This window comes from Lygodium microphyllum, chromosome 6 (genome assembly GCF_053477565.2).
Source record: "Lygodium microphyllum isolate KBCC chromosome 6, Lygodium_microphyllum_v1.1.10, whole genome shotgun sequence".
In the NCBI taxonomy this organism is placed as follows: Eukaryota; Viridiplantae; Streptophyta; class Polypodiopsida; order Schizaeales; family Lygodiaceae; genus Lygodium; species Lygodium microphyllum.
In genome coordinates, this window is record NC_141140.1 from 51,840,101 (window position 1) to 51,860,119 (window position 20,019).

The 20,019-nt window shown below is 42.2% G+C and overlaps 1 protein-coding gene across 3 annotated transcripts; it reads left to right on the forward strand.

Moving 5' to 3' along the window:
• Positions 1 to 396: 396 nt before the first annotated feature.
• Positions 397 to 19,354, forward strand: LOC148034549 (PPPDE putative thiol peptidase family protein). Of its 3 annotated transcripts, none has more exons than XM_087679487.1 (5): positions 397 to 657; positions 17,493 to 17,575; positions 17,666 to 17,763; positions 18,126 to 18,442; positions 18,552 to 19,354. In XM_087679487.1, the coding sequence occupies exons 2-5, from the start codon at positions 17,567 to 17,569 to the stop codon at positions 19,007 to 19,009; spliced, it is 882 nt and encodes a 293-aa protein (XP_087535613.1). In that variant the 5' UTR covers positions 397 to 657; positions 17,493 to 17,566; the 3' UTR covers positions 19,010 to 19,354. The 3 variants fall into 3 exon arrangements, with proteins under 3 accessions (XP_087535613.1, XP_087535612.1, XP_087535614.1); XM_087679486.1 differs by having other exon boundaries at positions 398 to 657; positions 17,535 to 17,575; XM_087679488.1 differs by lacking the exons at positions 397 to 657; positions 17,493 to 17,575 and having other exon boundaries at positions 17,657 to 17,763.
• Positions 19,355 to 20,019: the final 665 nt, after the last annotated feature.

Consider the following 20,019-nt stretch of genomic DNA (forward strand, 5'->3'; position numbering starts at 1 on the left):
ACCAATCAAAACATTATATAAGTTTATTCTTTTTTATTTTTTTACAAGCTGTGTCCATTTGGTGTGTAAAGGTATGACGCCCATGTCCATGCCCAGTTTCAAAAAGTACATGGCCACACTGTGGACGAGGGTTGGCCGTCCATTACTTTGTGTGTAACTAGCCTTACTACCACTTACTCACTTCAGTCCTCCCCCTTATGTCTACCTCTTAGATCTCGCTTCCAAAAAATTTCAAAGTGTCAGGCGTCCTCCTTTTGCGTAAAGACCATTGTCCTATCGAACCTGGCGTCCATTCAAGACCAAGACAAGAGTGTCGTGTGAACAGGCCCTAGAGTGGGGAGGGCGACAGGAGACCACGTGGCGTCGAGTTTGTGGGCAGAGCAGTTTCAGGGTTCCGTCCAACGACCTGCATCTTCTGGATTCTTCTGTGTTGTGTGTCTTCTTTTTTGCGTTTTTTTCAAAAAGGCTCTCGTCTTTTCTTCCTTCGCTCGTATTGACTCGACCTTCATTCCTCTGCCTTCGACTTGCATTTTTTTTTCTGTTCACCAGGTGTGCGTGTGAGTGTCCCATTCTGCGGCACCGGCAGCAGGTCTGTGATCCTCCATCGTGTCATCATCAGCGAGATACAAGAGAAGCCTCGACCGTTAACTGTTTCAGGTTCGGCTATACGTGCATTCTGTAAATTTTCCTTCCGTTAAATCCGTTTCACACGTTAAGGTCACAGGACCGGAGTCACAATTTCTCTACAAACGGTGTCGTTTTTGTCCAGTTTGCACGTTGCAAGTCAAGATTACTGTTGCAATTTGTAGTTTCCTGGAACTCGCGCTTGCTTTTGCATAGTTTATATGTCGCAGGACTTCATATCTGTTGCGATCAGGTCGCTTATCAGTCATTCTAATTAACGGCGTGGAGCGTATTATGTGTCAGATGGTCAGACAACACGACAAGTTATAAGTCTTCATCTTTCAGACCTTGATATTCCACCGTGATTTAGTAAAACTCTTCGCTCGAGGTTGCTATTAGATTTGTTCCAAAGGTGAACTTAGCCTCATGTGTTAAAGAGTGAATGGAGTCCTTGAGACACGAGCTTCCCTATTTTCAGTATTTTAAGGGATGGGAGTTGAAGCTTGTCAACCCGCTGAATGTTGCAACAAATAAGGTGAAAAGGAATAGGACATTCATTGACCTGATGAAATGAGTAAGTTTGGCGTCAAGCAAAACTTGGTCAGTAAATGGCTCAGCAGACTTTTTTCTATCTCAATAAATGGTATGGCCCCCACCAGAACCTAATCTAAGTAGTTTAATAATTTGAAAATTGAAACTAAGAAAGTAAAGCTTGTAGATTGAAGAATGAATGAAGAAAAATTTAACATTGCACAGTATTCAGGCCCTTCTACAATAGTTTCTGTGAGTGTGCATGCTGAAGCAATAGTGTAACTGAGTGACAATTCAAGAACTCAAAGAATGGAGCATAAAACCTGAATAATGATGAAGAAAACATGACTGTATACAATGTTGAAGACGAACTGGTCCCCTGTGCAAATGCCAATAAAGGGCAGGATGAGTGAAGGTGTTTGACGCAGGAGGGGAGGAGAAAGAAGATGTGATGATCAGGAAGTGGGGGGAGAACATGGACTGGAAAGGAGGACATCAATGGAATGATTGCAACATGCAAAGAGATGATACAGAATGTGAAAATGATGGCTTGCAATGAAGAGGAGGAGCCTTATGGGAGAGGAATGCAGGTCAGACTAGCGAAATCAGTTTGATAGTCATAAATGGCCAACTGGTTGCTCAAAATGCTTCAACCTACTGGAATAATTGTATTGCCATCTAAGCCAATGATGTATGGCAGTTGGATCAATGGACATGCAGATCAGAATGGATGAAGTAGGTTGTTTGATTAGCTCTTCATAATAGTCCCAAAACATGTAATTTACCCAAAGTTTCATTAAATGGTGTATGGTTCTAGATAGTATTGTGTCCTATAAGCCAAACCTTAATTTAGGAGGATCCACTCATCTATAGGCTGCCCACTATTCAATTTCTTCCCTTGCCTTGCAGGTTTCAGCCATCACCTCTCTTACCTCAGAGTTACCTTTCTTCTTTGTTTGTGTTTGTGTTTTGCATCATGCGATTTGTGTTTGAATTCTTTGTGTTTCAGTTGTGGTTGTACACTCAATGTTTTCTTTTGCAAACCCTAGCATATCTCTAGAGGTCATAGCAGGGTGGTCATTATAACGACATGTGAATATATGCTCGGGTTTGCATAGAGAATCTTGGACCTGAAGTGCTACTGATGGGATTTTCTTGATTCTAGGTCCATAATTAGCAAGAAACATGGATTGTATGGCTGCCTTGGAAATCATGCATACATGCTTCAAATATCCAAGAGAGTTGTTGCTATAAATTTAATTGATTGATAACGTTCATACTTGCCTAGATGTTTTTTATGCACCTCTTGAGTTTTTTCATGCAAAGACCTCTTTAGCCTCAAGTAGTTTTGTGGTATTTGCGGGCATCCAACATGTGATCTTCTACCAGGGGAGGGGGGGTGTGACAAGTTGGACAAATTAAGATTGGGCAACTAATAATAGTCCTAGAGATATTCAATTGCTTTTGCTTTACCTTGGGTTTAGGTGCCATTTCTTGGAGTATCAAGTGGCAACCCATTGTTGTTCTTGTTAGTAATCATGTGTATCATGCATAGTCATCTCTTGCTTGTGAGTCTCATTCTGAGTTAGGTGGGGACATTAGGAGCTCCAACACTTAGTCATGTAATTTGATGGAGGAGGCATCTTTGTTTGGAGCATGCATTTCTCTTTTAGTCGGTTTTAGATTTGTTTACATTGGCTGAGTTGTTTTCCAGCCCACTGCATTGCTTTTCAATGACTAGAGGTTGCGTTGACACTAGCAGATAGTGGAATCAGCCTTTCAGCATTTCTACTCAAATTCAGTCCATTGTGTCATGTAGTTTCTACACGCTATCACAGCCAAGGGGGCTTTAAGGATTGAAGAGTATGCGAGAGGTAAGGACTTCAATAGCAAAGGGGAGAAATGTCATCTACTGCATCAAGTAGTGGTGTTGGCGCATCCGTTAGTGATGTTGCTTTACCAACAATTCAAACACTCAGGATTCATCCACCAAATCAGCAAAGGTAAGTTAGATGGTACAAACTATACTTTGTGGAAGTTTAAAATCACACCTATCCTTGATTCTTATGAGATTTTAGAGATGGTGCTAGGGGACTGATCTCGAACCACAACCCACCTCAGACACATCAAATTTCTAGTGTTATGGTTCCTCCAAACTTACATGGAAGTGCATAGGTGGACAAAGCCATCTTTATATCACTTCACTATTTTAGTACTAATTATCTAATTATCAAGTCAGTCAACATTTTTTGGCCTAGTTTACCCAAGTTGGCTTGCATCCAATATTTTTGGGTTTATATATCTTGCCTTCAATGGTTGCCATTAACTTGCAAGTTTTAACAGACTTTGATGAATAGGGACTTTTCTCGATCTTCCAATGTTGCATTCTGTTGTCAGCTTGATTCCATACCCTCATTGATGTCTACTTGTGTGCAAGGACTAATTAGTCCTCTTTGTGTTCCGTATTCTTTCAGAGTTTAGTATAGATTTTCTTCTTTTGTGCTCTCCTCCCAATTCAGTCTTTCTCTTTCCTTCTCTTTTCATAAATTTGTTTCCCTCTCCATGTGTACTCTTGTTGGGGGTAAAGGCGCCTCTGCCTAGTCGCGCGTGTATTACTATACCGACAACACCTGCACGTGCACTCATTGTAGGTGGTGGGCGCCCATCACTGTCACTTCATTCTTTATTTTTTTAGTGACATTTGAATAAAGGGAAGGTTGGTCACACATTGTGACTGTTGGAATTTCCACATTGTGTGTTTCTCTCTCTCTCTCTTGCTCCTTCCACCATAGCTTTTACTCCTGCTCGTGCTTCCACTTCAGGGCTTACCTTCCTTCAATTGGTATCAGAGCAATCTTCTTCGCGAGCCAGCACACTCTCAACTTCCATTCGAATATCTATAGTAGTCATCTCTTTGTTGGCAGCCATAGCCACTCCGTTCGAGCTTCCTATTGGTTGCATTTTTCTTGGGAGTCTTCTCGAGTAAGTTAAAACGGCCCTCAAAGCCCTCACCTTGTTGGTGTAGCATCACGTTGTGTGGAGCAGGTCCTTTTTTAGTAGTAGCTCACGTTTTTCATCTCTTACAACATATCTTCTTCATTGGGCAGCTATACAAGCACTTATACACTTGGCTTTGATGCTTGGCATTGATCCTTTCACTCTTGGCATTCCATCTAAGCGATAAGCTTCAGTTTTGAACTGTTATAACAGTCCAAAGACTGTCATAAAACATGGCAGCACTTATCTTTGATGTCGACACTCATTGCCATTGGTTGAATGATGCCCGGTTATGCTTGGTTGATGCTTATATATTCAGGGATGCTACTTGATTGATTTAACTATTTCATTTACTTTGTTTTGGCTGAGGCTTATTGGTTGGAAATATAGGGCAACCCTCTATTTGATGCTTCTATGGTAAGCTTTATTGGTCTTATGGTGCTCGGTTATGCTAAAGTGGTGTCTACATGCATGGGAATGTTATGCTCATGTTATGGGTTGGATTTGGAGCTGATTTTGGTACTGAATTAGCTTGGTTTGATAGCGTATTCACTGTTGTATACAACAAACCTCTTTTAACAGGGATTTTAAGTACCTATTACTTCTGGCTATGATTTGGGTGCTCTATGTGCACTCATGATGTGTAATATTGATGCTAGTACATTGGTATATCATATGCCCATGATTTGAGGTGGCTTTGAGTTTCATTTGAGGACTAATTTACTTAGTTTTGACAGTGAATTTATTGCTGTAATAACCAGGGCTGAAGCCTATTTGGTCAATGTATGCTTTACCTATTGGTCATGGGTCCTTCTCGGGTGACTCATATGACTACAGGGATGTATACGGAGGTTGGCACATGTCTTACATTGCTTCAGAATGCCTTTTGAGCTTCGTTTGAGCTCTGTCTTGGTTGGCATTTGATTGACATTGGTCTACAGTAGCATGCTTTGTGACAGTCACTATGCCTATGGTCTATGCTTGACCCTTCGATACATGCTTTGATGTATATGTCAGAAATGCATGCTCCTTACATTGTCTATGTTTGATTGTCACTTGGAGCTTCAGTTGGGTGTTCATTTGCATACTTTGGAGCTTTTGGATGCTAATTTGGGTTGTTAGAAATTTGACATTGACTGTTACATGATGCAGCGGATGTTACAGGTGATGCTTGACTAATCTCTTGCTTTGGATGCTCTGTTGATATATGGTCTTGGCTCCAGTCTTGGCTCCATGATGCCTCATGCATTCACATGTTATCTTTGAGCTTGGTTGCTCAATTGACATCGATCTTTCTGCCAATGGGAGCTTCATGATATCTCTGGATATTGCAGAGCTTGTGGTTTATGCAACTGAGCTTCTTGAGTAGATGAGATCGAGATCTCTTACATATCTATGCTCTTGATAGATACTTGTATGCTTTGGATGCTTTTGGGCTGATTTGATTTATCTTCTCTTTGAGCATACAATGACCTTTGTTAAGTATTAGGGTGTTTGGCTCATGGTTCTTGGTTGCCACAATGTTTGTTACACGTCTGCATCATGCAAGATCTGACCTGGCAGTCTTACTTGACTTTGGATCACTGTTAGCTCATTGTTTGCTCTCTTTTTCTCAGTGCTGTGATTTATTACAGCAAGCTGTTTTATGTGGACTGTGATGTATTTATTGAGCTTAATCATGCCATTTTAATGTACTTTTGGTATTATTTGGTGGACAGGTGGTTATTTTAGCAATTTCTCTTATTTTCAGCTTGTTTTGGCAGTGGTTTTGGCTTGTTAATTGCTGATTACGGCTGTTTTCTGCATAGTCTGCCTTTGTTTGACTCATTATGGCTGGTCATCTCAAAGATACGGCTTTGTTTAATATTGCCAAGTTGGATGGCACCAACTATGGCTATTGGAAGTCTCAAATATGGCAGGTTTTGGTGCAGAAATTGTAGATTAAGCCACTAAGAAACAAAGGTATTAAACCTGAGAATATGGATGATGATGACTGGGCTGATTTAGATGCACTATGCAAGTTCACTATCATTTGATCACTCTCTGAAGAGGTCCATAACAATGTTGTTGAAGATGAAGATCAGAGTGCATGGAATCTATGGGAAAAGATTCAAGAACTTTATGCAAAGCAGAGCCTTGCTTCACAATTGTATTGGCTTAAACAGTTGATGGGTCTCTGCATGAAGGAGGAGACCACATTGTCTGCTCACTTTAGGTAGTTTTATTCTATCATGAAGAATCTGCTTCAACAGGTTATTGAGTTTTAGGATAATTTGCATCCTTTGTTTCTGTTTGGCACTTTATCTGAGTCTTGGGATACATTTTGCATTGCGATTTGTATCAAGAAACTTGATAGGCTGAAATCGCAAAATGTAGAGAGTACTCTTTTGACTGAAGAAATTAACAGGAAAAACAATGATGCTTTCCGCAGTTCACATGCCTTACCCGTTAGAGGTGGCAAAAATGGCAAGAAAGATAATGATCATCATGGGAAGGACTCTCGGAAGTCCTGGTGTAAGTCATGTGGACGTAGCAAGTCCCGTGGATGTAAGCCGGATCTTACATGCTATTATTGCGGGAAAGCAAGACACATAAGGCCGTAGTGCCATAAGATACACGATGACAAGCGCAAAGAAAAGGGGAAAGAAAAAGTGCAGGAGAAATCCAATGATTGCAGCATTATACTTGCAAAGTCCAGCGTAAAGATTGAGAAGATAAATGTCATGCAGTCTGAGGAGTTTGATGGTGACTACATCTTAGTAGTTATTTCATGTGATGCCTCTCAGCTGACCGAGGCTCCTAATCGAGGCTCAGTCTATGCATGCACAGTGTTGGCTCTTGGATTTCGGTGTGTCTTTTCATGTGACCCTCTATCGTGAGTAGTTTCATATCTATCATAGTGTATCCGGTACAGTGCGCTTAGGTGATGATTGGTCTCTTGCTATTGTTGGCATTGATGATGTCACTCTAAAGTTTCCCTATGGTAGCACTTTTATTTTGCATAATGTACGTCATGTACCTACACTGACTAAAAGCCTTATGTCTGTGGGTAGCTTAATGATGCAAGTTATTATATATGCTCTTGGGAATAAAGGGCCATCGTACCTTTCATATGTGCACGGGTACTTTCATACATATATTTATCTAAAAACCTAAACTGGTACACTCGTCATTGTACCGAAAAACGTGTTCACTCTCTACTTTGCTCACTCGCACTCTCCCTGTCTCTCTCATTGCGCGTAATGATTGTCTGCCTCGATCTCCGTGCCTAATCAATTCCTACAAACTGGTATCAGAGCGTAAGGTGCTGCAGATGGTCGTCAGGCTGAGGTAGAAGACTAGCGTGGTGATGAGAGCTCAAAGGCGAGCAAGAGAGTCACAGGTGTAAGCTGCAGGCAGTAAGAGTCGACTGCAGCAGGCGTGGACCAAACATGCGACGGGCTGTGGTGTTGACGAACAAGGAGGCTATTGTTGCGTGACTAATCGAGTTGCGTGACAGGTGACAGCTGCACGGCGACAGGCGACAGCTGTACGGGACGGGTGACAGTTGCATGGCGACAGCGGGCACTGACGAGCGCGACCAGCCGGCGGGGTTCGAGGCTCACGGCGATGCCTGGCGGGTCAACGGACCTGTCAGAATTTAAAAAATTTTCGATATTTTTTGAAAATTTCTTTTACCCATTGACGAGGTTTCACGTGTGTAAGCACAAAATCTCAAATTTGTGCAATTCTGGCCCAAAAAGTTGGGGCTTCGCCAGATTGAGCACTGTTTGTGAAGAATTGAGGCATCTGCGTTGGAATTGCAGACATTGTGCGCTTCTGAATTGGGGATTTTGCCAAAATTATTGAAATTTTGCTCATCTGAGTGAAATTTCTCAACATTGGACCCATAAAATTTGGGGCTTTTCCCAGATTTGGAGAATGTGATGCAGGACAAGCAAATTTGTCTCAGAAATTGCAGGAATTTGTGAAATCTTGCCTCCGACATTTGGGGCTTTTCATGTACATGCACAAATTGGGCTGAAATTTACCCAATTTCTTGACATTGAGGCACATTGGACCCCGTGCAATTTGGGGCTTTTGCAGTTTGGACAAAATTTGTGCAGCATTTGGTCATTTTATGTACACGCAGGTTGAAATCCGCCCAATTTGGACATCAACACTTGGTAAAATATGGGGGTTTTGCTGAAATTGCTTTATTTTGGCAAAATTGGACAGTCCTATGCATGACAAAGGAAATGCAGATGTGTGTTTGACGTTTTGAGCACAAAATTTTGGGGCTTTCGACCGTTTGTGTCGAATTTTATGCCCGTGGATACATGTACAACAGAAATTGCAGCTGAAATTTTGGGATTTCTCATCTAATGCGATGCACATGCCCTTTGGAACAGCTGTAGTCAGTTGGATAATGCTGTAGCACTTGGTTTGGTGCTTCTGAAAACTTAATTACAGATCTGAAATCTATACTTCTGTGTGGTCATTTATTGCTGATTGGTACTTGTTTGTACCTTGGTCACTTGGGTGACAGTTTGGGCCTGCATTTGCTGGTTTTTTGGTCACATTTGGGCTGAAAATCATGTCTGGCAGCAATGACAGCAGTAATTTGATGCACATAAAGAAGCTTGAAGGCGCACATAGTTTTGCAGTTTGGCAAAAACAGTGTTACAATATCTTGTTACAAAAGAAGCAGGCAAAGCCGATCAAAACCAAAAGGGCAAAGCCCACGGACATGATCAAGATGATTGGGATGAGTTGAATGAGCTTGCACACTCAACCATAGAGCTATCAATTTCTGATGCCTTGTTGTTCAACATTGAAGGTTTGGATTCTGCATATGCTATATGGACTAGACTGGAAGAACTGTATGCAGAGAAGAGTGCTGGAAGCAAAATGTATTGGCTGAAAAAGCTTATGGATTTGCGTATGAAAGAAGGTACAACAATGTCTATTCACTTGAGTGAGTTTAACTCAATTTTCAGCCAGTTGGTTGCCTTGAAGTTCACGATTGATGAGGAATTTAAGGCTACTTTCTTGCTTTGCACTCTACTAGAGAGTTAGGATACATTCAGGACTGCTATGAGCAATTCTAATGTGATCCTTTTGTATGTTGATGTAGAGAGTGCTCTACTTATGAAAGAGATGAATCGGCAGAACAATGCATCCAGCAAGTCTTCCAGTGCTTTGCATACTAGGGGCAGATCACAGCAAAAGGGCAAAATCATTGTATTTATGGCAAACATGCACAGACGTCACATAAAAAGTCTCTTTCTTTGAAATCTTCTCCTCTAGAGTTAGTACATTCGGATGTATGTCAAATGCCAGGATTATCTTTAGGAGGAAAGAAATATATTGTCACCTTTGTTGATGATGCTATAAGGAAGGTATGGGTTTACCCTATTCGTAGTAAGGATGAAGTGCGTGACAGATTAAAAAAATTCTTGGCATTGGCTGAAAATCAGACAGATAAGACACTTAAGTGTCTTCGCTCTGACAATGGTGGGAAATATGTGTCCAAGGCCTTTCAGGCATTTTGTGACAGCAAAGGGATAAAGAGGGAGCTAATTGCCCCTCATAATCCGCCCCAAAATGGAGTTGCAGAGCGTATGAATCGGACCATACAGGATAAGGTCTGTACGATGTTGTCTCATGCTGCATTACCCCATGGTTTTTGGGCAGAGGCTGTTATGACAGCCGTTCACTTGATTAATCGGTCACCAAATAGGTCTTTGGGGGAGGGGAGTTCCCCAAGAAGTGTGGTCGGCATGCTCATCTGGAAGTGTTTGGCTGCAAGGCTTTTGTGCACATTCGTAAAGAAAAGCGCAGCAAACTTAAGCCAAAGTCCTGTAAATGCATTTTCCTAGGATATGGTGACGAGGGTGAAATGGGGTATAAATTATGGGACCGTGAGAAAAGGAAAGCAGTACGCAGCAATGACGTTATCTTCCGGGAAGATCGCATGCACAAACAGCCCGAAAAGATTGAGGAGGTCTGTAGGGTTGTATTCAGAGAAGAAATACCTTTTGGACAGCAAAGTAAGTTTTGCAGCGTTTCAATATGGAGGGGGGGAAACAACTGGGGTTCCATTGCCTCCATATGTGAAACTCAGTGCAGAGGATAGCTCTACATCTGATGATGAGAAGGCTGAAATGGCTAAGATACCATATGCTTCAGCTGTTGGCAGTTTGCTGTATGCTATGGTTGCTACACGTCCTGACATTGCTTTTGCAGTGGGAGTGGTTAGCAGATACATGGTAACCCCTGGTAAGAAGCATTGGGATGCAATGAAAGGTATTATGAGATACCTCAAAGACACAAAGGAGTTGTGCATCTGCTTTGGAAAGCAGAAGGCATCTGTTGTTGGCTTTACGGATGCAGACTATGCTGGTCATGCGGATTGCAGGAAGTCCACTTCATTGGTATGTGTTTACTTTCACAAGAAGAGCAGTCTCTTGGATCTCCAGGCTACAAAAGTGTATTGCATTGTCTACTACATAGGCAGAGTATGTAGTTGCCACTGAGGCATGCAAGGAGGCTTTATGGCTTTCACGTTTGGTGGGAGAGCTTGGCATCACAGAGTTACCTGTTCTTCATTGTGATAGTCAGAGTGCTATCATGCTAGCATGGAATCCTGTCTTTCATGCAAAGACAAAGCACATACAAGTGAAGTATCACTTCATTAGAGATGTACTTGATAGCAAGAGCATTGAGCTTGTCAAAGTGCATACAGATGATAATCCTGCAGACCTTCTCATGAAGTGTTTTCCAGCAAAGTGGTTTGCTTATTGCTGTGACTGATGATGGGAGTTGGATAGATATATTTATTTCAGCTTGTACATACCTAGACTTAGGTGATTCTTTTATCCTCTTAAGACACATTGCCTTTAGGTGGGAGGTTGTTGGGAATAAAGGGCCATCGTGCCTTTTATATGTGCATGGGTGTGAGCACACCCTTAGCACATTGTACTTTCATGCATATATCTATTTAAAAACCTAAAGTGGTACACTCGTCATTGTACCGAAAAACGTATTCACTCTCTACTCTGCTCACTCGCACTCTCTGTCTCTCTCACTGCGCGTAGCGACTGTGCCTCGATCTTCGTGCCTAATCGATTCCTACATATGCTTTGGTGATTCTGTATGGAAGATAACTCGTGGTACTCTTGTTCTTGCAAGAGGTGCCAAGTTTAGAAATCTCTATTCCTTGGTTGTATCTGGTTTTACTCTTGATCATGTTTTGGCAGTGGGTTCTATTCCACATGTATCTCTTTGGTATGCTTGTTTGGAATTATATTTCTCTTAAAGAAATGAAATGCTTCGTGCTCTGTAGTATATTTCGCATTTTGACTCTTCTGACTTTGCGTCATGTGATCATTGTTTATATAGTAGGCAGATTGGGAACTCGCATAAGCAGTCTGGTATGTCACGTATATGCAAGCCATTGGCTCTTGTGCATTCTGGTGTTTGTGGACCATGCCTTGTCAGTCACTAGGGCGGGCTAACTTGCAGATTGCTTTGGTTCTACTTGGGCTAGAGACATGGGGATGCGCACCGTTCCTTTCATTGTTTCCTCATCCTAGGAGTGCTTGCTCTCCTTCCAGCATGGCAGTTTCCCCTCTTGAGGCGGATCGTGCAACATCTCTCTCGATGCTATCATGGCGGTGACCTCTACCTTGCTCTTCTAGCGGGGTGCTTTATCCACTTCATCCACTTTCTCTTCTTTCATTTCTTATGGTTCTCGGCACCATCCAATGATCGACATCAGGCTTCTCTTTCTTCTTTGGCATCTACATCTAGGTTGAGAGGGGGTTCTTACCCTTCTTGGTATTCTACAGGCTTCATCACTTTGTCTTCGGCATCGGCTTCTTTCCCCTATTGTACCTTACCCTTTGTACATGATTTCATCATCTTTGTATTAGGGCCCTGGTTGCTTTGGGGTGGGATGCCTTGGGGTAAATAATCATCACAGTGGTTGGCCTAACATTTCGGCTCAGTTTTGGGCTTGAGGGTGGTGTTGAGCTAAAATATGCATTACTTGCTGACTAGCCTCTTAAAAAGCTCCAAAACACACTAAAAAAATGCTCTTTTAGAGTAAAAGCCCTAAAACAGGGAGCGGTTCAAGAGAGTTCAGTGGAAACCCTAATTTTTGGGGCGCCCTTTCACATCTATTAATAGATAGACTGCCCCCATTCAGCTTCATTCTGTCTGTGCAGGTTTTACACTCTCCAGTGCAGATTTCAGCCATCAGTCTACCTTCACGTGGCTGTCCAGCCCTTGCATGGGGTATACCTGCAAGTAAATTGCCTCTTTATCCCATGAGTTCTCAAGAAGCTACTAAACTCATTAGAGAGGTACTCTCCCCCTCCATCTAATCTCAAGTACTTCACTTTCAAGCCTGTTTCTATTTCAACAGCTGCCTTGAAAGATTTGAAGTGCTCAAGTACATCACTATTTTCCTTTATGAAATATACCCTTAGCTTCCTTGAACAGTCATCAATAAATGTGACAAAGTATTTGTTGCCACCAAGAGATACATTCGGTGTAGGCCCCCAAACATCAGTATGCACTACATCAAGTATATTTCTACTCACTTCTCTATCATGCGAGAGGGGTTGTCTTGCCTGCTCACCAAATTGGCATGCTTCACAGACTTTATGAAATTCTGCAACTCTACCTCTCCCTCCAGCCTCACAGTGCCCTGGCGCCTTCTTCCAACTGTTGCCCATTGTCAGGTGCCATCTCCCAGGCTGCGTTTGGCCTCCAGCTACCATCTCCAGCATCTCCAACATCAGGCGACATCCTACAGCTTGTGTTTGCATCCTTTTGGAGCCGCCTGGTGTCATCTCGCCACTCTGCAGCTGTCGCCTCTGTCTTTGGCAGTCCCTAGTGTCAGCGTTTTGCAGTTTCCTCTCTCTTCATACTCCGACTGATGATCACAGACTTGGGATCCGTCTTCGGTGGACGTTACACTCCGACATTGCTTTGCCCTTAGCACACTATACACTCTTACATTCATTTACAACATTCATTCACTTCAGAGTTGTGTTCTCTCTCTCCCTTCTTTTGTTTATGTTTGAGTTTGTGTGTTTGAGTTTTGAGTTTTGAATTTAGGGTTTGAGTTTTGCCCTTTGTGTCTGTGCTCTCTTTGTGTTTGTGTCGTGGTCGTACACTCTGTGTGGCCTTAGTGCAAACCCTAGCAGTTTTCTTCACAGATTATCCCATCTGGAAGAGCTAGAGAGATGAAAATGTTGGAAATGGTGGTTATATGATGAGTAGATCCATTGTCCATAGTTCAATGAGTAGCTTACTTAGTTGTGATGAGTGGGCCTTTGTAGTCACCTCTTCGGGAGGCAACTCACAAATGTGGATGAGACACGTATCCTCAAATGTCTCTAAGGATGATTGTGGTGGCTAATTAGTAGTTTGGGTTTGGCCTCGCCATTACCCTTGCTGAGGATTGCCACCACCTTGCTTCCATTGTTGGGGGTTGCTCGATTAAGGTGCGCAGGTTTCGCAGGTTTGAGTCTTTAGCTTTTGGTGTTGTGCCTCTTGCCTTTGATCGACACTCGTCATGAAAGTGGCGAGCCTTTCTACAATGCTAATAATACTTAAGTTTCATAGGTACATTCTACTTCGTGGGTTTTAGAGAGGACTTGTAGTTCCCTTGGGTCTCACTAGCTTGGTTTTGAGTTTGATTTTGCTTTTGATTTTGATTTGAGTTTTGAATTTGCTTGCTCTTTCCTTGTTGCCCCTTTTGAGAAGATGCAATTAGAGCTCCCTCTGTGGAGGTCATATTATGAAATTGATTGAATAGCCAAGAGTGATGTAGTAGTTGACTCTCAAATTCATAGAATGTGGGCATAGTCTATTGTGATATCACCTATTGCACAAAATGGAAGTATTTCCGTGGTAGCTTGTCATGGAACAATGTGACCTAGCCATTAGAGGGCTTGGGAGCTCCCATGGTGGAGAACTCGATGAGAAGTTGCCAATGCTTAGCTAATTTGACTTTAAAGTCATCTTGGTCATTGATTTTAAATTTTTGAAGCTCATGGTGCAGGTATATGCAACGGGTCCTATCTAGAGCCGCATAGCGATAAGATCACGGCTTAAAAGAAATGGTTAAAATTCATTAATTAACTTGAGTTTTGGGGTGGTTTAGTGAAAGCTAAAGATAATTTAGTTCAACAAAGGACACTCATCTCGAGAAGAAGTGTCGGAAGAATTATCCTCATCTTTGTCTGAGAGCAAAGGATGGAGCTAAAACATATGAGCTCTCCACTATTTCTTCATCAATTGTTACATGAGTCCGTGATCCTTCATATCCACACGATGTAGGAGCCTTCTTCATTAGTTGTAGAGAGACCTTGTTATATTGACAACATTGCCTCAAGTCATATGACTCCTAGAGGAGATTTGTTGCAAGATCTTCATTCCTTTGAGGGTATAGTTATTGTTGGTGATATTTGTTTGTGCCTATTCATGGTATTGGCACTTTGTCCTTATTGCTTGACCATCCATGGAGCTCTGTTTCCCAAGTCCTACATGTTTTGGATTCGGGCTTTCCACTCCTCTTTGTTTATGGTCTTATTAGACTCGATACCTAGGTTGTCTTCATTGAGTAGGCCATCTTTGTTGAGGATTCTTCTACATGAGCCATCTTAGCAACAGGTTGGCAGGAGAGAGGGCTTTATAGGTGCTATTCCCCTTTTGTACAAGGTCCTTTAAATCTTCCATAGCCGTACCATTCTTTCTTGTGCACCATCTATCCCATGGGTTCATTCCATCCCCCATCATCTCCTTTGGTAGTTCCCCCATATCCTCCATCCCTTTTTGATGGGGACAATATTGGCGACACGGTGGTGGGTTTCTTGGCCTCTTATGTTTTAGAGGGGGATTCCTAGGATTGTGAGGAGTTTCTTTCTTGACAGACTTAATCAGCATTGGTACTTCTCTTGCCATTGTTGGATACATTCCATCTTCTTTGGCTTTCCGCCACATCCAAGATTTGAGAGCAGGCGTTAGTAGTCATGTGTGTCATGAACAGTCATCTTGTACTTGTGAGCCTCATTTTGAGTTAGATGGGGACATTAGTAGCTCCAACACTTAGTTCGTGATGTGTTTTGACATAGAGCATGCACTTCTTTTTCACTCTTTTTAAGGTAAGTTCACTTTAATTGAGTTATTTTTCAGCCCGCTACATTTTCTTTTTAGTGACTAGATGTTGTGTTTACATTGGTAGATAGTGCGATCAGCCTTTTCAGTTGATGACCAGCATTTCTTGACCATAACACTAGCAATCAACACTTTAAGGCCTAGCTTGACTAGGTTGGCTAGTTTCCGGCATTTTGGCTTTTTATAGCCTGCCTCTTGTGGCTGCTATCATTATTCTTGTAGGTTTCAGCACATTTCAATGTACAGGGACTTTTCTTTGTCATTGATGCCTTGGGCTGCATGCAGAGAAGTCCTCTTTGTATTCGGCATTCTTTTGGAGGTTAGTGCAGATTTTCTTCTTCCATTCTCTTTTTTCGATGCAGTCTTTCTCTTCCCTTCTCTTTTTGTGTTTGTGTGTCCTCTTTTGTTGTGCACTCTTACAACTCTTTCCTCCACAGAGGCAGAGCTTGTATCTACTTTTGCAGCCTCCTAGGATTCTGTATGGTTGAGGTTGATGTTGGTTAGGATTGAATTTCCACAACCACAGCCTATAGTTATTTGTTGTGTGCTTGGCCGCAGCCATGAATCCAATGTTCTTGCTTGCTCGAACCACATTGAGATCTAGTATCACTATGTTTGGGAATGCATCTAGGACGGGGAATTGGAGCTGGTGTACTGTCCTGCAGTGCACAATATAGCAGACATCTTCATGAAATTTCTTCCATTGCCTTCCCTTCTTCATTATATGAGGCCCTTCAGAGTTCAGATACACTAGGGATCTAAGATGGGGTGTTAGTGGTCATCGTCATCTCTTGGTTGTGGGCCCTACACCACCAAGTCAGGACATTAAGAGTGTCCAGGCCTAGGCAGTTTGGTTACTTTTGGTCATTTTATCCTTTGTTCCTTATTTCAGGGCCCATTAATCTTTTTGGCTTGAGAACCTGTTTTGGAGGATTTGATTGCCACCTTAGAGGATTTAAGGTTAATCTTGCCTATTTATAGGCTCACCTATTAATTGGTATATACTTGCTTTAGTTATTGACTACTTTTTTCTCACACCTTCCCCCCCATGCGGACACTGCAGCTACACCTCGTAGCATGTGCCCTCTGCAATGGATGAACATCAAGGATGAGAAGGGTCATGAAGTAGTAATGAATGGTGGCCTGGAGAAGTGGGAAAAATTACAAATTCTAATGGCCTTCTTTCCACTCATCTAGCTGTCTGATGTCCCAGCAATCCTGCTATGCTTGCCCCATGTTCTGTCTACACTTGAATATTATATTGGGCGGAATTATTGTGTTCTTTAGATGCCCCAATTAGATGTAGTTGGTTCATCTTTCTTGTCTGTAGAGATCTTGGCAGAATCTAATGCAGGCTAGTAGGCTTTGCTGTTTTGTGGTTTTCTGTCTCCATGCTGTCTTGAACCCAGCATAGCTAATAGGAATGGGACCAAGGAGGTCTCACTCTGGGAATGGTGAGGGACATTAAAGAATTGGGTACATTCAGGAGTTTTGTGTAAGTCTGAAGTAAACACTTAAAAGTATTCAGAGACTCTTAAAAGCACTCTCTAAAGATCATGTTGCACTATGAGAGATGAAAAGATGAAAGAAATATTGCACTAATGTACACTTGCAAAGATCATAGCGCAGTCCAAAGAAATACTGACACGATGCTGATGCACAGAGAGAGAGAGAGAGAGAGAGAGAGAGAGAGAGAGAGAGAGAGAGAGAGCTGGCTGCCACCTTTTACGAAAAAAAAGAGCTGGCTGCCAGTGTGCACCAGGCCAGTATAGTGGTGGGAGGCTGCACATGACAAGAACAGGGGAAAGTGGGTAGAAATGGGCCGAAAAAGGTGGACTTCTGCTGGACTGTGGTTCCATGCCTGCCCATTCCCTACAATGCTTTTTGGAAAGGGTTTGTGAACATTCCAGCCCTGGGAATGTGTGCCCCATCCCTGCACGTGTGAACGGAGTTCTGGCATTCCAAGCACCATTCGCTCTGTTCCATGTTGTATTAAGTTTTCAGGGGTTATCCTTCGTTTCGTCATTGCACGTATTCCTCTTTTATTTTCAGTTACCCTAGGTAGCCATACTATGTAGATGCTATCTTATCCTTACTCTTAATCACAGATATTTTTGGACTTCTAAACATGAAAGCAAATGTAACATTAATCTATAATGTTTTTGCAGTGATCTGGATTATGAATGCAACTTGCAACTGATTTTGTGCAGGTCGTGTGGCTTGGAACCTTTAGCTACTCAAGATGGCAGAAGTGGGTGTTTTTTTGCCTTGATATCATTACTTCTGTTTTGGCTCAGATTGTATTGTCATTAAGAGAATGATAGATGACACAATGTTACAGGAAGGGAACTTAGTGGTGCTGAATGTTTATGATCTCAGTCAAGGCCTTGCACGGCAACTATCGACTAGCTTCTTGGGGAAAGTAATTGAAGGAATTTGGTGAGTGATTTCTGAAAGAACCAGTTTGCATGATAGAGATGCTGATTCCTCTTATTAAGGACAGTCATTGTCACGATAGAACCCAAACAATACAAACCACCAACATTTGTCATAAAGCTACCTTTTACACAGGTAGAATAAAGACACAGAATAGTGGCCTTTGATTTGTTAAAGACGATAGGTCTAAGTGGGCTTGCTTTATCTCATAATCTGTCAGTGTCTTCATTTGCAAGGAAAATATGACATGTCTCTCTGTTTCTTCCATAATAACTGCTTCGTAAGTAACTCTGTATAAGGGAGAGGTCTTCACATTATGGCTTGAAAGGGGGTGTGAACTTTATTCAATGAAATGTGGATAACAGGCATACTGGTGTGGTAGTGTATGGAAACGAATATTACTTTGGAGGAGGGATTCAAAGCTGTCCGCAAGGCCAGACACCTTATGGAAAGCCCATAAAAGCTGTGGAGCTTGGGTATACAGAAGTACCAAAGGAAGTGTTTGAAGAATATCTGCAAGAGATAAAACCAAGATACACGGAACAAACATACAGTCTTCTGCATCACAACTGTAACAATTTTAGCGATGAGATTTCTCAGTTTCTGGTTGGGGTCAGCATACCTGAATACATACTGAAGCTTCCACTAGAGGTCATGAACAGCCCTATGGGTGCACTGATTAGTAAGTGTTTGGATGGGCATAATGGCTGTCAATACTTATTTTCAATGAATGCATTTTGCATTTGTACTCAGGATGCTAGTTTCTAATATTACATGTTTCTTGCAAACAGTGCCAATGATACAGCAGTTTGAGACAATATTAAGGTTCGGAGGTGTTCCTCAACCACCACATTTGGTACAGGGTACTAATTCCACATCACCTTTTGCTACAACTGGACATACAGTGACCAGCACCATTGCCAACGGTACTGTTAAACAGCCTGTAAACCAGGCAACTGTGACCGCTCTTCCAAATGCTCCCAGTGAACTTGTGGCCGCTCCAAAATCATCTACTAATGTGAGTTCAGAAGCGTCTGTTAAAATGCCAGATAAGGTTTCAGTACATTCACCCAGCGAGCCCAAAGATCCTCTAGGAGAAGCAAGGCAAAGAGTGCAACAAGAAATTACGCGTGAGTTTGCTGTCCTGATGGCTGAGGGCCAGTACCGAGCAAGTGAGGCTGCTGCACTGGCTGCCCGGAGGGTTATGGAAAGACATGGAAGAGGTTCAGGTCTGATCTCTGAGAGTTGAACTTCCATTTTCAACCAATGTTTTTTTGAGGATTGATGGCCTTGCATTCTTGGATTTTGCTATGTCGTCGCAACATTGCTCAGTTCTAAATATTGGACAGAAAAGTGAAGGCAGGGTTCTGAATCGAAGTTAACAATTCTTACCCTATTAAGGTTTAGGGGGTCCATTGAAATAGATGATATTCTTGAGCAAGGCATGCTTTTGCTTAAGCCAAGCATGCTATTTTAAAGCTGCTTCAAGTATGTGTTATGAACATTTTCAGGACCGTACCAAAGCATTGTTTTAATTGAACTAATTCTGCTACTGGCTAATTATAATTAGTGGAGCTGTTAAAGAATTGAGAATGACGGAGGCATTTGGTCCTCTTAGATTATAGTGTGCTAAAACTTTTTACCATTTGCAGAGTTAGGTGGAGTCAGCTAGTCCATCGAACAGGCACCATATTATGTCAGCATTTCCGTTTTGTGACTGCAAGATTAGTATATGGTTTTAGAACTCGGCGCTTGTTTTTTGTGAGCTTAGAAATATGCAGCTAGGGAGGTGCTCGCTGAGAGGTTTTTAAAGCCTAGTTGGCTGGCCAGGACTATACAACATGCAGGACTGAAAGGGCTTGGAAAGTTTCCTAATCAAACATCTGGCGCCATTGTGGAGAACAAGACACACGTGGTTGGGAAGATGATACAACCCCTCACATCACAACTAAAGGAGAATTTCTAAACAAAAGGAGTGTTACACCAGTTTAGGCAACACAGGCATCTCTCAACAGTGTCAAAGGTGTTCAAAGTTTAGGCTTGCTGGTTGGGGTAGGGTTAAGGGGCCAGTCATGGAACAGCTAAGCACTTGCATCTTCGTCTTCGCAGAGAAGACGACATTTTCAATTTTGGTTAGATCGGTAGATGTGCATCATTGAATTTCATCTGCAAAACAAATACAACCTCACGCGACCCAAAATTTCATGAGAAAATTAGTTCGCGATAACAAAAAACTGCCTACAATGCATAACAGTCGAG